Source organism: Nuphar pumila, chromosome 13 (genome assembly GCF_984573655.1).
Source record: "Nuphar pumila chromosome 13, dmNupPumi1.hap1.1, whole genome shotgun sequence".
Lineage (NCBI taxonomy): Eukaryota > Viridiplantae > Streptophyta > Magnoliopsida > Nymphaeales > Nymphaeaceae > Nuphar > Nuphar pumila.
The window spans coordinates 99292952-99317998 of NC_143261.1; the positions used below are offsets into that span (position 1 = coordinate 99292952).

General features: G+C 35.7%; 1 protein-coding gene across 3 annotated transcripts in view; it reads right to left on the reverse strand.

Moving 5' to 3' along the window:
* The window catches only part of LOC149819420 (uncharacterized), a 64551-nt gene that overhangs the window by 21148 nt on the left and 18356 nt on the right, over nt 1-25047 (reverse strand). For all 3 annotated transcript variants that reach the window (XM_089985988.1, XM_089985989.1, XM_089985990.1), the window contains 3 exons: nt 16935-17006; nt 16571-16837; nt 13881-14000 (listed from right to left, as the gene is read on the reverse strand). In XM_089985988.1, the coding sequence (XP_089842114.1) occupies nt 13881-14000; nt 16571-16837; nt 16935-17006 (459 nt within the window). The remainder of the gene's footprint in view (nt 1-13880; nt 14001-16570; nt 16838-16934; nt 17007-25047) is intronic.

Genomic DNA, 25047 nt, shown 5'->3' on the forward strand with positions numbered 1-25047 from the left:
CAATTATAAATGGTTTGATAACCGAATTTGAGACCACTAAATCGGCCCCCCTTCATAGAGAAATTTTCTTCTATCATTGTCTCTATTGAGTTAAATGTGGAGGAAAATAGGTTAAAAAGGTGTACTACAAAGAATAAAGATTATTCGGTTCTAACAGTCTCTAGTCCAAGAAATTACACACGTACTTACAAGCCGCTTCATTTTGGGAGACAAGGCAATGAGTAATGACAACCAGAGAAAAATCATTTGTCAATATTGCCATGAACTATGACACATTAAGCCCCAATGTCCAAAACTAAAAAGGAGATGAGAAGAATGTGGCTTTGATTGGTTCACCTCAAGAGTCCAACATTAGTAACCCACAAGACTCATCCAATGTAAATATGTCTTTGGCTCGATTGATGGAGGCACTTCAACCACTTCTCAAAGAGATATCATCCTCAACTGGAGTCGCATTCTCATCATTCTCCAAGTGCATCTTTCCATATGACCCCCAATATTGACATTTTGTCTTAATGTCATACTAACTCAAATGTGTCAAATGTTTTTATTGTTGATAGTACATCTTTTGAGATAAAAGGAATAAGAAATTTCAAAAGTAATTTTCAAAACTCCAAAAAATATATTTCAACAACAACAACTACGCCTTCATCCCAAAACAATTGGGGTCAGCGATATGAACCAAAAAAGAAAATCATTCTGGGTCTTCCACATGAATCCTTCTCCTCCAATCATTTCTATCCAATGACATGTCCTCGGTGAGGTTCAAAGCATTCATATCCTTTCCTATCATCTTCATTCAAGTCTTCTTAGGCCTACCCCGACCTCTTTTAACTAATATATTTTCCCATTTCTCCATCCTTCTAACTGGAGCATCATTAGGCCTTCGCCGAATATGTCCAAACCACCGTAAATGATTCTCTCTCATCTTATTTTCAATGGATGCAACGCCTACCTTCTTACGTATCTCCTCGTTTCGAATCTTATTTTTTATTGTATTTTCACACATCCATCTAAGTATACGCATCTCAGCTACACTCATTTTTTGAATATGATGTCTCTTGGCAGCCCAACATTCCCAATCATGGATGTAATGTCTCTACTTAGATATATTATTAAATTAAATTTAAACCTTTTACCCCTCTCTCACATACCCAATCATGGATTTAATGTCTCATAGGGAAGTTGACTGGGAAAGGCTATAAAGAAGGAGGTTTCTACTACATGATTTTTTTTGAAATACCCAAGAATATCTTTTGTTGTAATATTTAGAAATTGGATTTGGAATTTTGGCACAAAAGACTTGGTCATCCTAATGTATATAAATTTTAATATTGTCCCAGTTTAAAAAAAGATTAGTAATTCTAAAAATTTTACTTATAAAAATTATATTCTTGGTAAAATAAAGAGATTATCATTTCAAGAGAGAACTCTTATTTCTTATAGACCGCTTGAGTTAGTACATACTACATTCAGATGTTTGTGATCCAACACCAGTTATATCAAAGGGTGGATATGCATATTATATAATTTTTGTTGACAATTTTTCTAGGTATATTTAGACCTACTTCCTTTGACATAAATCTGAAGTTTTCTTACATTTTCAAATATTTTACCATTTGATCGAAAATAAGTATACAAATGATATTTCTATCTTTCAAATTGATTCAAGGAGAGAATTTCTATCAAAAGAATTTAAGAATTCTCTTGATTTGCATGGCACCACACATCAAAGATATTATTCTCACACACCACAACAACCTGGTTTGGCAGAAAGAAAACACAAGCGCATTATGGAAACCACAAGAACCATACTTATAGCAAACCAAGTACCAAAAGATTTTTGGGTTGAAGATGCTTTAATCATTGTGAACCTCATCAACAGAATGTCATATTCTTGCAAAATACGACACCAGTTGAAAAACTCTTTAAGTTAGTTCCTGATTATTCTAGAATGAGTTTTTTGGTGCAAATGTTTTGCTTTTACTAACAAGAATGACAAACTTTCTTATTGTGTCATCCTTTGTGCCTTTTTGGGTTATGCAGATAACCAAAAAGGTTAAAAGTGCTTTAATTTTAAAAGTAAAAAATTATATGTTTCAAGAAATATATCCTTCTTAGAAAGAGAAAGTTTCTTTCATTTTGAAAGTTCTAAATAACTGAGTATTCCTTCTTGTTAGATTTAATTTCGTAGTATGAAACTAATGATTTTGATGTTGATAATAGCAATGACTTTAAAGATGTGATTAGTGAAGAGCAATCCCATAGTGACAAAAATTATTGGTAATATTCTAGGCATAGGTGTCATAAGCATCCATGTGCACTGAAAAAATATTCTGATATTGGAAATCAATTTGAAGTGCAAACAAGGTAATCTAGAACCTCAAAACTACCAGAAAAGTTTGTGCCTTATAAATCTTTTTCATCCAAGTACAAGGCTTGTATTGTATTAATTCAATCATTTGTAGAACCTTCAACCTATGCTCAAGCCAAACAACATTATGAGTGGGAAGAAGCCATGAAGGTAGAGTTAGAAGCTTTAGAAAAAGTCAATACTTGGACATTTCAAGAATTTAAACAGGGCAAGAAACCCAAGGTGGTAAGTAGCGTATTGTAACCCGTATTGGTCGAGCCCAAAGTAAGATACATATCGTAGCATAGCATATCGTAAAAAATCATAAATTTCACTAAAAATTGAAGAAAAAAAACAAAAACAAAATCACAGAACACATAAACACAATATATTTATATAATAAGATTAAATAAACATAGATATGTCATTAAACATTTAACAGGACGCATTGCACAAAACATTTAACATTTAACAGCACAATACATTTAAATAAACATAGAGTTAAAAAACAAGTCTATATATAAAAGTCATCTTCAGCTCAATGATTTCCTTTGTTTATTGAATAGTTCAGTGGCTTAAGAGGATAATGGGTCATCTTCATCTTTTGAATTAGAGACCACACAATTTCTCTCCCACAAATGTTGCATATACTCGTGCCTTTTATCTTCTACAAGACTAGTAAGAAGTTAAACACGAATATCAAAAGGAATAAGATATGTACACAATTTCACGGTGGAGTTACTATGCCTCACAATATGACATTTAAATCCATATAATGCTCTATGCATTACAAAACAACAAAAGTTACATTTCACTATTCCTTTCAAACGCATCTCCAAGCCAACTTATGTACGATATTTCAATGCAGGATCCTTTGATACGCATCCTCCAAGACCTCCATCGACCTCCTAAAGCACGGATTACTAAGTCTAATCACTACAATGACGTAAAACAATGCTCAATAACAAACTTAGGGACAAATTTTGAATTCTAAATGTACAAAAAATTGGATTAAGGGTAAAACACTAAAAGTAAAGTAATATCTTCTAAAAACATCAAAAAAGAAATGAATTTACCATCCTTCAACTTCAATCATACACAAATGAAGCAAAGAACGAGAATTTTTCACCTTATTTCACCTTCTTCAGCGAAAATTGGGTGAAAATGGACTCTTACACGAAAAAACAACAAAAGCCTCCTACTTGCGCAAGAATCATACCCCAAACGCTCTCAAGTCTCTTATGGGTGTGTGGGTTTCACTCTAATGGCCTCTACACAGATGGAGAAATCGGCCCTTTGAAGGTCTTTAAAACCCAAAGTAAAAAAAAAAGGTCTTGGCCCTTTTAAAGTGTATCGTACAATTGTTAAAAATAAAATTGTATTCAAATACCCGATAAGGGTATTTTTGCCTTTTATTATATAGTACAGTCAACTAGGGACTGAAATATAATTTAGCATTGTAATAAATAAACTGCCCAATAATCATATTATGATTGTTGGGCACAACAGTCAAAGTATGATTGTTGGGCACAACAATCAAAATATGACTGTTGGGAGGCAGTCCGACGTTGGACTGCCACCCAACAGTCATTATTATGACTGTTGGAAGGCAGTCCAAAGAGTTGGACTGCCTCCCATGTGCTGGAGTGAGGCTCTATAAACAGAGCCTCTCTCCCTTGTTATTCTACAATGCTCTTAGAAGCATTTGTAGTTGGTCACTAATGGACCAACTACAATCTCAAAAGAGATAAAAATATCAAACAGCACAAGAGGCATACAAGCCCTTTGTTGGCATTATGTTTGTTTCACTATTGTTTCATTATACCTTGTTTCATTACATGATATCAGAGCTAGGCTCTTGAAAGAAGGAGAATCTCGTGAAGGAAGTGTTCTTCGATCATTGATCATTCCCTATCTCCTCTATTGTAAACACAAGTATTAATTATGGAAGAAAGAGAGTCTGCCACCGTCATCACCTACAAACACAATAAAAACAACTACTTGATGTGGGCGACAGCTATGGAGAATCATACCAAAGAAAAAAATTTATGGGGTTTGTTAGTGGTTCTACTAGTGAACCACAACTCAAATTGAATAGAATAGAAGGAGATCAAGTCAAAGCCTTGTCCGAAGAAGAAAAAGAAAAAGCCTTGGAAGAATACCAAAATAAATTGGAAGATTGGGAGGCAAGCAATGCACAAATACTCTCATGGTTTATGAATACCATGGAGTTCAAGATCGCCACCAATATCATCAAATTCAAGAAAGCATGTGACGCATAGAGCTTTCTAAGAAGTACCTTTATGCAAAAGGATATGGCTAGACTTTATTATCTTCAAGACAAGGTACGTAATTCAAAACAAGAAGATAAAAGTGTAAGAGATTTTTATGGTATTTTATCTCCTATTTGAGATGAATTAGCCATGTTGGAACCAAAATGGGAAGGTTCGGCTATTGATACGAGAAGAACCCAAATCGAAAGAGAAAATCTTTTCTCCTTCCTTTATGGCCTTCGATCGGAATTTGAGCAAGTAAGATCTTCCTTACTTCATAGGACCACTTCTCCTTCTATAAGTGAGGCCCTTGCTCAAATTTGTCAAGAAGAGACAAGACTTGGAATGCACAAGTCTAATGATGAGGTCCTTGCTATGGCAAGACCCAGAAATTTTGTGAAAACATATAAACCACCTCACTTTGAGAAGAAGTTCAATGGGAAGGACACAATGGAGGAGGATACAAAGGAAAAATTATTTGTCATCATTGTAAAGAACCCGGACATATAAGACCGGAATGTCCCAAATTTAAAAAGGTGACCGCCTTAAGTGAAGAACCTCAAGAATCAAGAAAATGGGGCAACTTCAATGAATTAAATCTTGCTCAAATAGCAGAAGTCATCTCACAACTTCTCAAGGCTACACCTTCTACATCTGAGGCTGTCGTCTCTTCCTCGTCTCCTCCAGGTAAGACCTCTTGGATTCTAGACTTGGGTGCTTCTTTCCACATGACTCATAATGAGTCTCTATTATCTGATTGCACTAAATCATATTTTCCATGTGTGTCAACTGCCGATGGTACCTCTTTAAAAGTCAAAAGCTTAGGAAACTTTGATGATATTTCAAAAAAAAAAAATTTGTTCCAAAAGTGAGAGTCATTCCCAAACTGGATTTAAATCTTTTTTCGGTCTCTTAAATTGTTGACTATGGTTGTAAAGTATTCTTCTCATCTAAGGCATGTTGGGTGCAGGATCTACAGTCGTAGAAGTTGATTGGGCAAGGCCATAGACGAGGAGACCTTTACTACATGAATTTCCTGTGTTTACCAAAATACTTGTTTTCTAATCATGTCAAAAACATTAAATATAGATCTTTGGCATAAAAGATTAGGACACCCAAGTATAACTAAATTATCTCTTTTTCATTTTTGGAAAAATTTTGTAAAGATAAAAATTTTGTATGTGAAGATTGTATACTTGGAAAAATGCAAATGAAACCTTTTGGGTCTAGAACCTCTGTGACACATACAATTTTTGAATTAGTGCATTCGGATGTGTGGGGTCCCGCTCATGTTATGTCAAAAGGTGGTTATTCGTACTATGTTACATTTATAGATGATTTTAGTAGACATACTTGGATTTACTTTCTAAAACTCAAATCCGAAGTTTTTTCATGTTTTAAAAACTTTCATAATCTAGTTAAAAATCAATTTAAAACAAATATTAAAGTCTTCCGCTCAGACTCTTGGGGAGAGTTTCTTTCAAATGAATTTCAATTATATCTAAAAAATCATGGAATTGTGCATTAAAAATCATGCCCTAAGACACCTCAGCAAAATGGGATTTCTAAAAGAAAACATAGTCATATCATTGAAACTACTAGAACCCTACTTATTTCAAAAGAAATTCCAAAGCAATTTTGGGTTGAAGCTGCCCTAACCACAGTCTATCTAATAAATAGAATGCCTTCCTAAACTTTGGAAAACAAGTCTCCTATTGAAAACTCTTTAAAATTTCTCCTGATTTAAAAAGGCAAAGGGTATTTGGTTGTAAATGCTTTGTGCTTCTTGAAAAATATAGCAAACTATCTCCTAAAGCCATAAAATGTGTCGTTCTTGGTTATGTTGATAATAAAAAAGGATATCGATGTTATGATAAAACAAATGATAAACTCTATGTTTCTAGAAATGTTACCTTTCTGGAAAATGACAATGGATTTGATTTTAAAGTTCCTAAGGAAGAATCCGAGTATGCTTTCTTATTTGATTTGTTACCCAATAAAGGCATTAGTAATGATATTGAAACCTTCGAGTCTATTAATGACTCAAGTAGCGAACCATCTCAAGATCTTCTTCAATACTCTAGACAAAATACTGGAGAGCATTCATGTGCCCTTGAGAGATATAATCAACTAACAAATACTGAAGAAACTAGTGGTAGAAGGTCAGAACGAACACATAGGCCTCAAAGTAGGTTTGCCTCATATGAATCCTTCTTACCAAACTACAGGGCATGTCTTCTAGCCATTCATTCCTATCATGAATCATCCAACTATAACGAGGCAAAAAATATAAACGAATGGGTTGAAGCCATGAAAATTGAATTAGATGCATTACATAAGGCTCACACTTGAGCAATTCAACCTCTTTCTATCGGAAAGAAGACAATAGGGTGTAGATGGGTGTTTAAAATTAAAACAAAAAGTGACGGGTCTCTTGAGAGATATAAAGCAAGACGTGTTGCAAAAGGATATTCTCAAGAGTATGGTATAGATTATGAAGAGACATTTGCCCCAGTAGCTCGTATGACTACAGTTAGAACTCTAGTTGCTATAGCATCTATTCGAAAATGGCCGATATATCAGTTAGATGTTAAAAATGCATTCTTGAATGGAAACTTAAATGAAGAAGTATACATGGATCCTCCCCTCCCCCTGGTCTGTCTATTGAAAAAGGCATGGTCCTTCGTCTTCAAAAAGCCCTATACGGGCTTAAACAAGCCCCTAAAGCAAGGTATGATTGGTTTAGTGATATGATATTAAAAATTGGATTTAAATCTTGTTACACTGACACTGCTCTTTTTGTGAGATCTGCAGGTACCTCATTGATCATTCTTTTTTTGTATGTTGATGATATGATCATCACAGGTAATGATCAAAAGGAAATTGAAGATATTAAAATTTTGCTTAAAAAATCCTTTGCTACGTCACATGGGTGCGGGTGCGGTTGCGGGTGCGGGGATTCAGCACATCCAAAAAAACCAGGTGCGGGGGTCCGGCAGGGGCAAAAATGTAAAATATATATATAGAAGGGGGTCGGGGGTTCCCCTGGCGCGGGTCGGGGTTCAGTTTTTTTTGTTGGTGTGTTTGTTTGAAGACTTGTTACCCACGTTATGCTTGTTGTGTACTTTAGCTCAACGGGACAAAATTGATGAACCGAAAGGATTGGCAATCTGATCGACCCAGCCTGCTGCGTTCCACTGACTGTCATGATTCAATCATGTCTGAAATTCCCTGGTCTTCACGAAAAAAAATATAAGCGAAATGTTTGACGTGGTTTTTTGGAGAGAGAGTCTTCAATAGGCCTACGGGGCCACTGCCTAGGGTTCTTCAAATTTCATTTTATATATAGTTGCACATTGATGACAGCTAAAAGAAATTTATTAGATTTGACATGTGGAAAAGAGAGGTCTACACAAGGCTACGGCTAGAGCACCCATCTCGTCATGAAAAAAGTGAATACTAATAGCCACCAAGGCTCTACCACCACCATTATCATTTATTATGGAGAGAGAAAATCCTTGACGAAAAAAGATCTGGTTGGTTGAAGCATAAAGACTTTAAAAGGCTCTTGAATTTTGGTTTTAATTTTTGAGGAAGAAGGATCATCATTTCCAAGTTAACAGTATGTTTTTCAACGTTGTGAATTAATTGTTTGGAGGCAGGAATAGCATGGGATGCCAACAAAGCTCGTCAGATGTTGTGGACACAAGTGCACCTTTATAAAACAAGAGCAGCTGCAGCAAGCAGCTGTCAGCAGAAAAAAAAATTTAATTCTGCAGCTCATTTCGTAGGGCAATTTAAAAAAAAAAATCCAAACAAAAATAGACCGAAATGACCCTGGGTGCGTTGACCGCACCCGCACCCAGTGCCGCACCCGCGTCGAGTCACGTCGACGCAGGTGTGGCACCCTGCTATCCGAATCCCTGTGACATAGATCCTTTGATACGATTGATCTTGGTTTTTTAAGATACCTTTTAGGAATTGAAGTAGCCTACTCACCAAAAGGATATATTTTATCTCAAATCAAGTTTGCAGCCGATATTGTTGAGCGTTCAGGAATCACTGACACAAAATATGTTGATACTCCTGAAGTAATAAATGTGAAAATGCAAGTTGAAGATGGAGTATTATTAGATGATCCAACCCCTTATCGACAACTTATTGGATCATTGATGTACCCGTCCATTACAAGGTCAGATATTGCGCATGTCATACATTCTGCAAGTCAATTTCAACATGCGCCCACAACCGTCCACATGAGTGCAGTATTAAGAATAGTTCGATACATCAAGAAAACTATATCTAAAGGACTATTCTTATCTTCTTCCCCATCCTTAAGTCCTATTTCTTACACTGATTCTGACTGGGGAGGAGATCCCAATAACCGACACTCAACTACTGGCTTTTGTGTGTTTTTAAGTGATTCTCTCATTTCTTGGCGATGCAAAAAAAAACAACAGAAAGTATCTTTATCCTCTACGGAAGTTGAGTACAGGACAATGGCTACCACAACCACTGAAGTTGTGGATGAGAGCACTACTTTCCGATATGGGTGTTGATGTGTCAGAACCTTCAAAGCTATGTTGTGATAATAAAAGTGTCATCTATATAGCAAGCAATCACATATTTCACGAGCGAACAAAACGCATTGAGATGGATTGTCACTATGTTCGCGAAGAATATTTGAAGGGGACTATTACATTGTCATATGTCCAGTCCGAATTTCAGATTGTAGGCTTCTTCACCAAAGCTCTTCCACTCCCTTAATTTTTGTTTCTTAGCAAACTTTCGGTGATTTCCCCATAAGTTTGAGGGGGAGTGTTAAAAATAAAATTGTATTCAAATACCCGATAAGGGTATTTTTGTCTTTTATTATACAGTACAGTCCACTAGGATTGAAGTGTAATTTAGCATTGTAATAAATAAACTGCCCAACAGCCATATTATGATTGTTAGGCACAACAATCAAAATATGATTGTTGGGTGGCCGTCCAACTAGACTGCCACCCAACAATCATAATAATGACTGTTGGAAGGCAGTCCAAAGAGTCGGACTGCCTCCCATGTGCTGGAGTGAGGCTCTATAAATAGAACCTCACTCCCTTGTTATTCTACAATGCTCTTAGAAGCATTTGAGGGTTTTCTTTATAGTTTTTCCCATCTTATAGGCTTGTATGTCTCTTGTACTGTTTGATATTTTTATCTCTTTTGAGATTGTATTTAGTCCATTAGTGACCAACCTTAAGTGAGTTTATTAAAGCCCTTTGTTGGCATTGTGTTTGTTTCACTATTGTTTCATTGTACCTTGTTTCATTACAACGATACCGTATGATACTTACAACATTGAAGAAACCTATAGGTTGTAGGTGGGTATATAAGGTGAAAACCAAGAGTGATGATACTCTTGAGATATATAAAACTAATTGGATATTTTCAAGAATATGGCATTGATTATAAAGAAACATTTGCTCTAGTTGCTAGGATGACCACCATTAGGACCTTAAGAGATGTAGCATCTGTTAGAAAATGGCTTATATACCAAATGGATGTCAAAAATGTCTTCCTTAATGAAGATTTAGTTGAAGTACATATGAAGGCTCCTCTTGTTGTGAACATTCCTAAGGGAAAAGCTCTTCATTTGAACAAAGCACTTTATGGTCTCAAACAAGCATTGAAAGATTGGTATGATAAATTTGGCAAAGTTATGCTTGATATTGGCTTTAGAACTAAATTCGTTGCTAAGGAATATTTTCAAGAATATGACATAGATTATAAAGAAACATTTGCTCCAGTTGCTAGGATGACCACCATTAGGACCTTAAGAGTTGTAGCCTCTGTTAGAAAATGACTTATATACCAAATGGATGACAAAAATGTCATACTAAATGAAAATTTAGTTGAAGTGCATATGAAGGCTCCTCCTGTTGTGAACATTCTTAAGGGAAAAGTTCTTCGCTTGAACAAAGCACTTTATGGTCTCAAACAAGCATTGAAAGATTGGTATGATAAATTTGGCAAAGTTATGCTTGATATTGGCTTTAGAACTTGTTTGGCTGACATGACTATTTGTTAAGATTACCGACGCAAGTATTATCATTCTCCTCCTGTATGTGGACGACATGATAATCATCGGAGAAGACAAACAGGGAGTTGAAAACATTAAAAAACTTCTCAAAAAATATTTTAAAATGACTGATTTTGGTTTCTTAAGATACTTTTTAGGGATTGAAGTTGCTTATTCGCCAATAGGTCAATCTAAATTTGCTTTTGATATTGCCTCCCAATCTAGAATCATAGATGATAAAAGAATTGATAGTTCCCATGTTGTCAATGCCAAGAAGAAAACTAATGATGGGAAACCTCTTGAAGATCCAACTCCTTACAAACGGCTTATCGAAACACTCTCTTACCTTTCAATTATTAGACTTGATGTAGCACATGTACACACAGCTAGTGAATTTCAACACACTCCTACTTCTGTTCACATGGGAGCAGTCTTGCGTATTATTAGATATATCAAAACTTCTCTTTCTTGAGGTCTCTTCTTATTTGCTTTGTCTATATTGGATTTAATTGCTTATACTAATGCTAATTGGGGAGGTGATCCCAATAACAAGCACTCAACCATGGGGTTTTGTATCTTTTTAGGCGAATAGCTAATTTTGTGGTGATGCAAAAAGTAGCAGGTCTCTCCTTTGTCAACCGAAGTTGAATATCGGGTCATAGCTACCACAACGATAGAGGTGGTCAAGCTAAGAAGATTGCTAGCAAATATGGGAGTTTAAGTAATAGGAGCTTCACAAATGTATTGTGACATCAAAAGGTTAATCTACATTTTAGCAATCGTATGTTTCACGAGCGCACCAAACATATTGTGATGATCACTACATACAAGAGTATCTACATGGCAAAATTTATCGGCCCTATATTACATCAAGAGTACCAGTTGGAAGACTCCTTCACCAAACCTCAGTTCCTAGATCTCACTACCTTTTAGGTGAACTTTTGGTACATTTTACTGTAAGTTTGAGTGGGAATGTTAAATTGTATATACATATAAAATATATATATATACTCCTATAAACATCTTTTTTTTATTTTTTTATACTTTTTTACTAGTCAACCTAGAGTTGACTAGGTTTGACTAGCAGTTGGGGGCTAATCCAACGGCTACAAATATAGTCGTTGGACTAGCTCCAATGACTCTTTTGAGCCTCTTTGAGTGTATATAAAAGGGGGTGAACCCCCTCATTCATGTCATGCTTCTTGCATATTTGAGTTATTAATAAAATAATAGTTTTTACATTTGTGAGCCTTTTTTGTGTGTGCCCTTAGTGGGTTTTGTGAGTGTGCCCTTAGTGGTCACTTGTGTGCTTGTCAATTTTGATTCTTGGTGGACACTTTGTTTGTGATTGATAGCCCTAGATTCATTACAAGAATAACATCAGAGAAACAGAACTGGTGTTAGGTGAATACAAGCAGGTGGTGCTATGTTATAAATTACAAGTATGTGCCTCTTCCACATGAAGGGGTATCCTTTTATAAGTAGCATGTAACAACACTTTATTTTACAGAGAGAGCATGGGGATTGAGGGTGGATAGAAAAGTGGAAAGTGAGCAACCTTTGGAGGAAAAGATGGGAGCTCCCATTTAAATGCCACATGAAATCCTTCAAACTTTGAAAGATTCAGGTTTATCATATTCTGTTTTCTCAGGGAAATATAAAATACCTTTCAAGTCGCCAAGAAAGTGAAGATAAACAAACAAGAAAGTTAGATTAGGAAAAATGTGATGATTCCCGTCAAATAATAGTATAAATAATCTCAATGGACTCTGATCTTCCAAAAACCCGATTGTGCTGTTCCAACCACAAGCTCCACCATGCCAAGGTGTGCCCCCACTTCCATCAATTCTTTCAATCTTGACCCTTATGCATCACCCATTTAGATAACTGATTGTTTGATGGAGTTGATCCATCACCCACTCTCATAGCAGGTATCTAAATATGGGCAGGCTAACTCATCTTGAAGAGAAATCAAATGTTAGATCCAAACCATAATGATGAGATATGGAGAAAGTGGATCCTCTTGTGGATGTCCCCTGCTGCTTTCAAAGAATCCCGTTATTTATTTTAAATTATGTTTTTCTTCAAATTAAAAAAAAAAAGATCAGTGTCTTTGCCAACTTGCCCTACATGTGAGATCAATAAATGCAGTAAACAGTATAAACTGAAATTTGTGTGATTTGCAATACGAACAGACATCTGGCTCTGGTATTGCTTGATTAATGGAAAGTCAGTGATTAGAAACTAATGAAATTGGAATAATGGATATTCACAAAGCACAAACTTCAACAAAATGGAATAGTTCCATCACTGTTTTTGTCATAATAGAAAAACCTCAAGAATGCCATAAGGGCACGTTTGGAAGCAAGAAAAAATCTCATAGGAAAAGAAAATTTTTCCTATGAGAAGTTTTGATATGATAACTTTTCCAAAAGAAAAAAATTTCCCTTGTTTGTATAAAATGAGAAAAACATACTGAAAAAATGAGAGAGATCTGAAAATGATGGTGGGTGGAGGAAGACGAAGATGGGGGAAGCTCTTCCTGTGGCAGCCGATGAATGAGTTGTGTTATGGATGAATATTTTTGATAGGAAAAATCCCTCCACCCCCTAGGTGGAGGAATTTTTCCTATAAAAAATCAGACTTTTTAGAAAAACTTTCCTTTCAAAAATTCGCGCGTTTGAAATGGATGAAAATGTTACAAATTTTTCAATCCTACTTCCACATTTCCTACTATTTCCCCACTTCCAAACGTGCCCTAAAGGAAAACAAGGTAGAAACCAAAAGAGTGAAGTGCAATTTTCAGTGATAACAAGCATATACAACAAAGTGAAAAAGGAAATTCAACCACATCATTTATATTATGTAAGTCACCAAAATAAATGGATCACGCAACATAAATACTTCTGATCAAGTTTCTCGGCAGTTAACCATCTTCATCAGCATGCAAATGTAAGGATTTGAGATTATTATATTGCTAATTTGCTAAAAAGAGCAACATTGGACATCTCCGCGTGAACCAATAGACATGGACCAGTTGATGCGTTTGTGCAAAAGAGAAAAGACTAAACATGAAAACAAAACGACTGGTTTTTAGGCAGTTAAATAACAAAATAGAAGGATTTGTGGAATATAATACATATCCACAAATAGCTGTGGACATACTGTAACAGAATAAAGAGTGAATTACCAGACAGTATGAGCTTAAACCACCTGAATAAGAGTGATCTAAGCTGCGATCTGCTAAGAACTGCTTCAATACCAAAGCAAGGGGAATAGCTGCAGGAAATTGCCCTGTCAGCTCCCTAACCTGAAAGAAATGAAATCAAAGAAATTTTACACTCGAAACATTTCCAACAACTCTTTATCATGAAACCAATATTAATGGGAAGAAAAGAAACAATTAAAAAGAATAGTAGGTTCACACAAAATTACAATTGAATGAAGAATATCCACATCAAACAGGCGAAATGGCATTATATTCATCAGACTTGTCATCAGATATCATCCCTTCCACGTCATAAATATTAAACATAAAGAATAATATGTGTAACAAGTAGCATAGAGATTAAATTGATAGACTTAAACAAAGTCCAGCATCCAGGAATGTAACTACATTATTAAGGAAAAGCACCATGTTAGAGGACACCAGGAGAAAAAGGCTAAATATGATGTGCCAATCAGAGACTAAGATATGGATCTCAGGGGTGTGCTTCATATTCTGTAGGAAGTAGTTGAAAAAGGATAGAGATCAATGTTGTGAAAAGCGTTGAGGCATAGTGAAGGGCTCCATCAAATATGAAGCAAGGCGTAAGCCTCAAAAATATATTTTTTAAAACTTTTAAAAATATCTAAAAATACAAATAAATAAAAAGAAATACTTTATTTATATGAGGGAGAAAACTTATTTTTAATTCACATGATTTAATGACACAAACAAAAAGTCACAAATTCACATTAGCAATCTTTATATACAAAATTACAAACCTACACATACACAATCCTTATATGTACATCTACAAAGTACAAACCTACATGCACAGTCAATTACGTGTACATCCACCTATCAAGACATTATTTTTAAATAATAACACAAACTATGAAACAAACATTTACAATTTGATATACACAATCTTTACAAAAACCAACAAATACAGTCAATTACATATACATACATAATCACATGCATACTCACATTTTATAAAACAGCAACATTATTTCAATTTTGTAAAAATAATGAAGGTTTATCGGTATATTGGAATGAGGGAAACATGCAGGACTCCATGCTCATTAAGTGTACAGATATATGGGAGTGTTACTTGGTTTCATCATATCGGCTTGTTCAGTTTTCAGGATTGGGGATAATATCTGCTTCAGAAGTTGACAAAAAGCTACAAAGAAAGCATGAAGGAGGAAACTAGTAGTCAATCATAATTTCTGATAATCAGAATATAAAGCAACACATGAATCAACACGTGAATATAAAGCAACACATGAACAGAGGAAAACGGAGGAGGAGGGAAGAAGAAGAAGCAGAGGAAAGAAAGAAGGAAAAGGAGGAGGGAAGAAGAAGAAAAAAGAAGCGGAGGAAGGGAAGAAGAAAAACGAAGGAAGAAGAAGAAGCACAGAAAGGGAAGAAGAAAAAGAAGGAAGGAAGAAGACAGAAGAGAAGAAGAAGGGGAGCGAGAAAGAGAGAGAGCATTCGTATCTGAGTGTGAGAAGGGGAGTACAGACGACTCTTTTTCTTGAGAGAGAGAGGCTGCTGCCGCTGGTGGTGGTCGACGCCGGTGGTGGCCAGGAGGAAGAAGGATGATTGGGAGGGAAAAGAGGGGAGGAGACAACCCTAGCAACCCCCCCCATTCCTAGTTTTTGTTTTTTAGCTGACTTTTGGTCAAATGAGGGCTTTGACCTCATTTGACCAGCCAAAGAAGAGGTGTGAGCCTCAAGGAGTATGAGGCGCACACCTCACCCATGGTTGCGTTTGAGGCGAGGCGCGCTTTCAACAACACTGATACAAATAGTTAAAACTTAAAAGAAATAGGAAAGGCAACATTGATAAAGGACATCTTGATCTTTGCATTTTTAATATTGCAGAATTTTTTTTAATGGAATGGTGGGTAATATGGCCACGGCAGATTTTCCTACAGAACAAACTGCATATCACGGTGATCTAACCATCCTATTATCTACCAAAAGCACTCAAATTCAGAGAATTAAGTTATTCACAAATATTATTAGATGAAACTAGAACAATATCCATTCATCCCATCTTTTCCATACATGGCTATCTAATGTTGCTCAAAGTGTTAAAATGCTTTAGCATAGTTTGCCAAAAAAAAATTTGCAGTCATAGCATATCTTCCCTTGAAAATAACATAAATCAATGTCAGGAAGATGTCCCAAATATCTATTAAAAGCACTGAGCTTAAGGGCTTTAGGTTGTTCACGAATATTAGAAGATGAAACTTGGACAGAGTGTCCCTTTGAGCCCTAGATGGTGTCTTTTATACTCCATTCCCTCTAAAGGACCACTCATCCAGTTTATGATGACAAGATATGAGAAGCTTCCTACATGGATATAGGCATGTTTAACACTAATACTGAGCACAGCTGCAAATATCAATTTGCATACTCAATCCTCCGGTAACAAAGGGTGACATGACGTAAGAATACATGAGAAAGAGGTCCACAAACCTTTCATCCAATCTAATATACCATGGAAAAAGATCTCCATACTGATCATAGAATCAAATAAATTGAGAGTATAAAGTAACAGCAATGCTAAACATTTTACAGAAGTTTGTGATTCCAATATGGAAACCACTTAAAAGTCAATTCTTTTAATAAAGATAAAAGAATTTGAGGGTCCAATGACTTTACCAACTCTGTAGTTTGAAGCCCAGTATGTGTTGGCAATTGAAAGCTGATATCCAACCGTATAGATTTCATGTCAATACCAATATTAGGTTCTACTCGTGCATGAGTAGATGATGTCAAGCTTCCCAAGTTTGATATTTCACCATCAGTAGATGTGCCCTGATCAGAAGATAATTGGGCATCTCCACCTCTTGAACCATGAACAGCAGCACTTCCATTACAGGAGATAAGATCTTCAGGAACTTCAGCAACAAGCATGATCACAGGTATCTAAGGAAGAACAACATTCAAACAGAAGAAGAGTGCATAGATTGCAAGTTATGAAAACCAATCATCAGAAAAGCATGAAGGGAAGAGGGAAAATTACAGCTGTGTTCTCAATGGTCTTAAGAGAATCACTTTTAACCCACTCCTGGTTGGCAAGGTATCTAGCTGCATGCTGGAGAAAAATATACAAAAGCATATCAGGCATTAATCAAGCATTGGAAAAAATGAAATCAGATACATTCACAACAAGAATACAAACATCACAGGGCCCAACAATGTCAAACATGACTTCCTAATGTTGATTACAACATAAATGAATTGACTCGAGAGAGAGAGAGAGAGAGAGAGAGAGAGAGCAAATTCACAAGTAGCTAGCGTTAGTGAATAAAATGGCTTAGAGCACTATATATCCATAGTTCACACACACTGAACTGGTCACTCAACTATGAGGTGTTTCACCCCCTTGCACTAAGCCAAGATTCTCAAGGCTTGAGGCGATCAGCTCCCCTCTTCTAATCTTTGTAAATCTTCCTGATGAACTGACAGCAGCTGGAAAATATTCCTGTGTAGGAAATACAAGCAATACTGAACCTGTAATGAAGTACGCAAAAATATAACAAATGCTTAAAGCATTCACAATGTCCTTCAATGGACAAGAGAGAGAGAACAAGAGAGAAGTCCACTATGGAATAATACAACAAGCCTTTAAGGCAACACACATAAAAGAATATGAACTTTATTGGAGAGGAGCTCTAAAAGCATTAACAAATACAAGGAGAGGCTAAAACACAAAAGAAGGGGGGCCATTGGCGGCTCCCCATAGAGTCATTGGGGGTCCCAATGATCCTATGTGGGACCCCCCAATGTCGAACAAAAATATTTTTAAAGAAAAATAAAAAATAAGAAAACAAAAAAGGATATTTAAATAAATAAATGTTTCTATAAACAACTATGTGAAATGATGAAAATACCCCTATCGGGTATATATATATATATATATATATATATATATATATATATATATATATATAACACCCCCCTCAAACTGTACGAGGAGATGACTGAAAGTTTGCCAAGTAGGAAAATAAAACGGGGAGCAGGAAGTGCTTTAGTGAAAAAGTCCGTCAATTGATATTCTGATGTGACATAAGGTAGGGCAATTGTTCCTCTTAGATATTCATCACGAACATAGTGGCAGTCCATCTCTATATATTTAGTGTGCTCATGAAAGGTGTGATTACTGGCGATATAAATTGCACTTTTGTTGTCGTAACATAGTTTCGAAGCACCAGAGATGTCAACACTCATAACTTTGAGAAGACTTTGAATCCACACAAGTTTCATTGTAGTAGCTATCATAGCCCTATATTCAGCTTCAGTAGATGACAGCAAGACTTTCTATTGCTTCTTGCATCTCCATGAAATCAAGGAATCTCCTAAAAAGGCACAAAAACTAGTAGTTGAGATTCTATCAGTAGGGTTACCTCCCCAATTTGCATCAGTATAAGCAATTAAATTTAATGAAAAAGGCGAGGATAGAAATAGCCCTTTAGAGATGATATTTTTGATGTATCTAACGATCCGTAGCACGGCATTCATATACACAATTGTATGAGCATGCGGAAACTGGCTAGCAAAGTGAACGGCATGCGCAATATCTGGTCTGGTGATAGACAAGTACGTGAGAGATCCAATAAGTTGTTTGTAAGGTGTAGGATCTTCTAGAAGAACCCCATCGTCCAGTCTTAATTTTGCATTGATCACTTCAGGAGTCTTCACCTTCTTGTCATCTGAAATTCTAGATTTAGTACATATATCTGCAGCAAGCTTCATTTGTGAAAATATATATCCTCGAAGAGAATATGCTACTTCACTTCCTAAAAAGTATCTTAAAAATCCTAAATTAGACATATCAAAATTATCTTTTAACATATTTTTAACAATACCAACTGGATCATTTCCTGTAATAATCATATCATCAACATAAAGTAAAAGAACAACAATATAGCTCCTGCACTTTTTACAAAGAGAGCAGTGTCAGTATAACATGAACGAAAACCCAATTTAATCATGACATCACTAAATCTATCATACCAAGTCTTGAGAGCTTGTTTAAGACCATACAATATTTTTAAAAGTTTAAGAGTTTGATCTTGTCCAATATTATAGCCCGGTGGAGAATTCATATATACTTCTTTGTTTAATTTTTCATTAAGAAAAGTATTTTTTACATCTAATTGATATATAGGCAATTTTTTTGTTGATGCTACAGCTATTAAGGTTCTAACACTAGTCATTCTTGCTACAGGTGCAAAGGTTTTCTCATAATCAATTTCATGTTCTTGTGAATATCCTTTAGCAAGTAATCTTACTTTGTATTTTTCTAAGGATCCATCACTTTTAGTTTTAACTTTAAAAACCCACCGGAATCAAATGGGTTTTTTGTTTGGAGGAAGTTTAACTATTTCCCAAGTATTAGCTCTTTTGAGAGCATCTAGTTCAATTTTCATGGCTTCGATCCAATGAGGTATATTTTTTGCTTAATGATAATGTGTGGCCCAGATGGTATACCTATCGAGGCTTGGAAATGCTTGGGAGAGAAAGGTTTAGAATGGTTGACAAATCTTTTTAACAAGATTTGGCGGACAAATAAGATGCCTAATGAGTGGAGGAAGAGTACTTTGGTGCCTCTATATAAGAATAAAGGTGATATACAAGATTGCACAAACTATCATGGTATAAAACTCATGAGTCATACTATGAAACTTTGGGAGAGGGTGATTGAGTCTAGGTTGAGGAAGGTTGTCATGATATCGGAAAATCAATTTGGTTTTATGCCTAGAAGATCAACTATGGAAGCTATACATCTTCTTAGACAACTTATTGAGAGAAATAGAGAGAGGAACAAAGATTTGCATATGGTTTTTATTGATTTGGAGAAGGCATACGATAGAGTTCCTAGGGACGTTCTCTGGTGGACAATGATGAAGAAAGGTGTTTCTCTTAAGTACATTAGTATAATTAAACACCAAAAAATTAGTTTTGACCTTTGGTTTCTCGTAAGACTCTAGGATTTTTATTCTAAAAATACAAAAAATGGAAAATAACGCAAAAAACCAAAAAATTGGAAAAATTACGAGAAAAACAAATGAGTTTAAGCTTTTCTAAATCAATTTTGCTAAAAAAATTGTTTCAAAACCCTTTTTATGAAAAACTTTTTGAAGGAGCCTCTTTTTGGAAAAACCAAAAATTTTTACGAATAAACCCCTCTAAACCCTTTCTTTCTTCTTCTCCTTTTCTCCCCTTTTCGGTTTCTCTTTTACAAAACCCTTGAAACCCCTCTTCTCGGACGGCCTCCTCTCTCCATCACCCTCCATCTCCGAACCCCCTTTCTCCGCCATCGATGCCTAACGGCACCTACCTCTCGAACCTTCTCTTCCTCCTTAAAAGGGGATGCACAAAGCCCCATTGCAGGCACCCGCTTTTCACCCCTCCATCTTCATGCATCTCGATTCCTTCTTATCCTTATTCTGCCTATTTTCTTTCCTTTAGGTTCTCTTCCACACCAACAGAGGAAGTTCGATCCTATAATCGAAGCCCCTCACCTCCAAGTGCCTTCTAGTTTCAGAGCTTCAGCAACATCGCAGAAATCCGATCCTTGATAGCAAGGGAGCCTCTCTCATCTCAGCTTTCGTTAATCTACGACTTCCAGCAAAACCGAAGAACTCCAAATAAATACATCCTTTTCGGAGTTGCTACCGGAAGATATCCCCTCCCCCTTTAGAACTCCTGCATAACAGAGAAGGAAGTCAACCTCATCACAAAAGTGCATCAAGATAAAGGATCGATTCCAATTGCAATATCAGAGTACATCTCCATTGAAGGCCGACTCCCTCCTTCATAACCCTGCAAAAGGAAAGTAAATCACCGATTCTTCTGAATCCTTTTTTTTTCTCTTCTTATTTCTTTTTTTTTTATTCATTTCCTTTTTATTTTTGAATGTTAATCTTCATGGATTTTCAATTTCGATTATCTTCTTCTATATGTCGATGATTAACAATGCCTCTCAATGGCATTACCAATCCCTCTGGATTTTGAGTTCATTCTGCATTTATTTCCCTTTTGCCTCACCATTTTTCCTGTTGTACTCTTAATCCTCTAATTTCTACTCCATTAGAGCACCTCTGGTGGCGTTGATGTTGCTTGTGCAAGTATCAACCCACCTTGTGCAACAACAATCGGAAGATTCATTCCGACATCTTGCTTTGTGTTTATCAGATTTCTCCGATTTTTCGATTAAAAAATCTATTCACGCCTGATTTTCTATGCCTCGTTTTATTAACTGATCGCTTGTTCTCTTCTGTCTATTTACTTTAGTCATCTTCATTTTTTTTTGAATGACATCGGATAACACTCTGAGGCCTTTTTGGTTTTGTATTTTGATTATTCTCAAAATTTTATTTGATCATCTGTCCCGTTATGTTGCTTATACCAGATTTTTTTTTCTCCATGTCCGATGATGAGAGAATTCGAATCACCCCTTTTTCATTCCAGGCTTACTATTCATATTTTATCTCTTAGTCATTTACCATCTTCACCGATTCACCCAGGGCATTCATTATCATTTGTTGATTATTTAGTTCAATTATTTAATTCTTTTACTATTTACCTGATTTATTTGCATGATTCATCCGCTTGATTCATTTACTATCTATCTAAATCACCGATTCAAACCCTGCAATCCGATCGACCCAAGCTCCTCATCAGGAATTCCATCTCCATCATGGTAATGAATCCTGGTCGATCATGTGGGTTGGAATATTTCTGTGTTATAAGTTCTAAATATCCCTTTCTGGTTAATATAAAGTGCAACCTCTTGACGACCGATTTGCCAGAACTTGCTAGGCTCTGGGCAGTGGTCGAAAGGTGGATGGTGCCAAAGCATCTCCTGCTTCTTATCCCTTCTGTCATAGGTAGGATAATGTTATTCACCCTCCTAGTCCCAAAGAAAAGATTTTTCACGTTCCCAACATATATCACTTCCTGTATAATCCACTAGGATCAGCTAAGCCATCCTTACCAATCTATTGGAAAATTACACAAAGGTATTGGCCAAACGTTGTTTGCTCTTGGTAGATTAGTTGCAGGAAATGTCAGCAAACCTGGAAACTTTCCATCGTATCAAGGAGGTGCGTCCCCAGTGGCGGATGAATTGAAGAACTGCCCATTGCGGTAAGGCCCTCGGTAAGAATCTCCAGATAATCGGATGCTCCAAATAACCTCAAGAATCGCTCCTTAGTATGTTCTATACATCACAACACCTCCCTGTTAGCTTTGTGTTTCGTAATACATTTTCTGCTATTTATTTTCCTGTCATTTTCTCATTGTTTGAGTAGCTGCTTGTCACATTCTTGCTATTGTGCTTTTACCTGCCTTTCCTGTATATTTAGTATTTCATTCTTGTTAATGAGTTTTTGATTGATCCCCTGTTTTAAATCTTTAATTCCCGTTGTCTATTTTGATTGTCCCGTGGATTTTGACATCTTGCTTACATTATGCTCTCTGTCCTTGACGTTTGGTTTCTTACCTTCATCAACCATGGCGTTTTGATTTTCATTGAAAATCATCTCATAGCATTACTTCAGTGGATAATGACCTAAAGCTATTGTTGAAATTAATGGCTTACATTTTTTTTTTATAATATATTCATCATGGCATTATTTATTCTGTAGTTGATTAATCCCAAATAATGAATCCAGTTTTCATTTAATATTCTTGCATTCATATGATTATTTTCCTTTACCTATAGTTAGTCTGTGTTAATTCCCTTTATGAAGATTGGATATTATCATATGCTGGAAGCATCTCGTCTTCATTTGAATGGGAAATTCCAAAAGGTCGTGATGATGGTGAAAATGGAATTCAAATGTCTTCATCATGGGCTATTCTGATGAGGATGCCCAAAAGGTGTGCAGCAGAATTTATTCTACAGCTAGAGCAAGGTGAGCTTCAAAAGCAGTGGACATGGGAATCAAGAATGACAGAGGGCTTAATCCTTTTGCTAATGGATCCCAATGATACTGTGCGGCGAGTTAATAGGATCATATTGGAACATTTTTTTTCACAAAGCCTGGCTGGTGGCTTACAATTCCTTTGTTCAAGTATTGTTTCCTTGACTACAAGACTGCGTCACCCTTCCAAAACGATTTCAGTAAACTCAGTCTTATCAAAGTTTTCAAAATTTGCATCATTTATTCTTCATTGTCCAAAAGCTTTTCAAGGAAGTTGGTGTTTGTCTCCCTGAGTCTTGTAATGATTATCCTGACCTGTCCTCCAAGATCTCTCGTGATGGGGGATTTCTGGTGGCAAACCCCTTTTCAGTGCTTATGATTCTCTTGGAACTCCCGGCATTGTTGTAGAATTGTGCTGCTTGCTTCCTAGAGTTTGTGGTCACCTATTGCGAAGTATTGAGGGAAAGTTTTTTTTTTCGCTTGATGGAGTTTCTTCCTGTCATTTTTTTTTTGAACAGCTTATAAATTCTGAACTTGTCCATTCTCCAACATCAAAATTAATCTATTCTGGACCTTTTGGCTGCATGGTTTGATTGAATGGGGAAAATCATCAATTGTTGTAAAAAAAAAAACAAAAACAAAAACATTTGAAACAGTGTCTTATTTTGTTACTTAATTTGTTCAAAAAGCTTTCTTTTCCATACCCCATCATATCTTCTACTATATATCAGTCCACACACCTGCTGCTACAGTCTCATTTGCAGCAGCAGGTGTATGTCTTGTCACCACTCCTATACTTTCATCCTTCATTTACAGCCACTCTCTCGCTTCCACCATATACAATATGTGCACAATAAGCACTTTCCTCACCTCCTGCACACAGCCACATGTTCAAGTATATCACTGTACCCTTAACCCCCCCCCCCCCCACTTACTACTGATTACCTGTGCATAACATGTTTGCTGGGATTACAGCAATTTTTCTCCTGTAGGTTACTTACATATTGTTTTTTTTTAGTTGTGCTTTCCCTGACATACCCTGTATACATGACCTATGTATAAATGATCTTAAGTCTTCTAATTATAGGTATGTACATACATATATATGCATATATATATATATACACACATGTGTCCCTCCATGTGTATTCTTAAACATGTTTGGACAGATTCCCCCCATATATATATATATATATATATATATATATATATATATATATCCATACACACTTATATACCTGTGAATACACCTATATATATACATATATATATAGGTATATATATATCCTTTCCACTTTTCCCATCATTCATACCGTGGTTTATGAACATTTTTTTAGATATCCAGGTGATATATGTGATTTTCCTCCTCTTTTCAATACTAACCCAGTTGTTTTGCAAGAAATATGTGAAAAGGGCTATTCTTTGGTGTTGTAAACTTGATTCTACCCGTTGTAATAGCTAGATCTTAATGAAAATTTACATTTCTTGCTTTAGGTAGAATGAATGAGCATTATAGAATACCATGAATGGTTTATTCCATGCATTTTTTTCCTTTATTTCTCAAAATCCCCACAATGGTGAAACACGAATGGCACGTGCACCATTTCGTGAGAGGTAAGTTAATTCTAAGTTGACGATTTACATCAACGGCCATAGTCGGGGTGTGAACAAAACTTAGAATTCTTATCTTTTACGAAATAACATTGGATCCACACTGGATCCACTTTCAAAATCCATCATATTTTCTCAAAAAAAAATATATTTTTTTTTATCAGAATTTAACTTAGAATTAACTCAAAATATATACCAATGGCCATAGTCAGGGTATATTGAGGGTTAATTTCATTTTAAATTCTATAAAAGCACCAAAAGGGTATTTTATCCTTCACTTGAATTTAGATATGACTATTATATAATACATTCAATGACCATAGTCAGGAATGTATTATATCATTAGTCTTGTTTAAATTCACTTGAAGAATGAGATATGATTTTCAAATTCCAATTTTAAATTTATTCAAATTCATTCATCATATAGGATAGAATTACATCATATTTTTCAAAATTCTTTTCCAAAATCCGAGTGATCTCAAATATCTTTCTCAAGTCTATAGTTTAATTCATTCTTCTATCTCATCTCAAAAATCTAAATTCCAAGTTCAAAGTCCAATTCGATTTTGAAATTTCAAAATTCCATCTTTA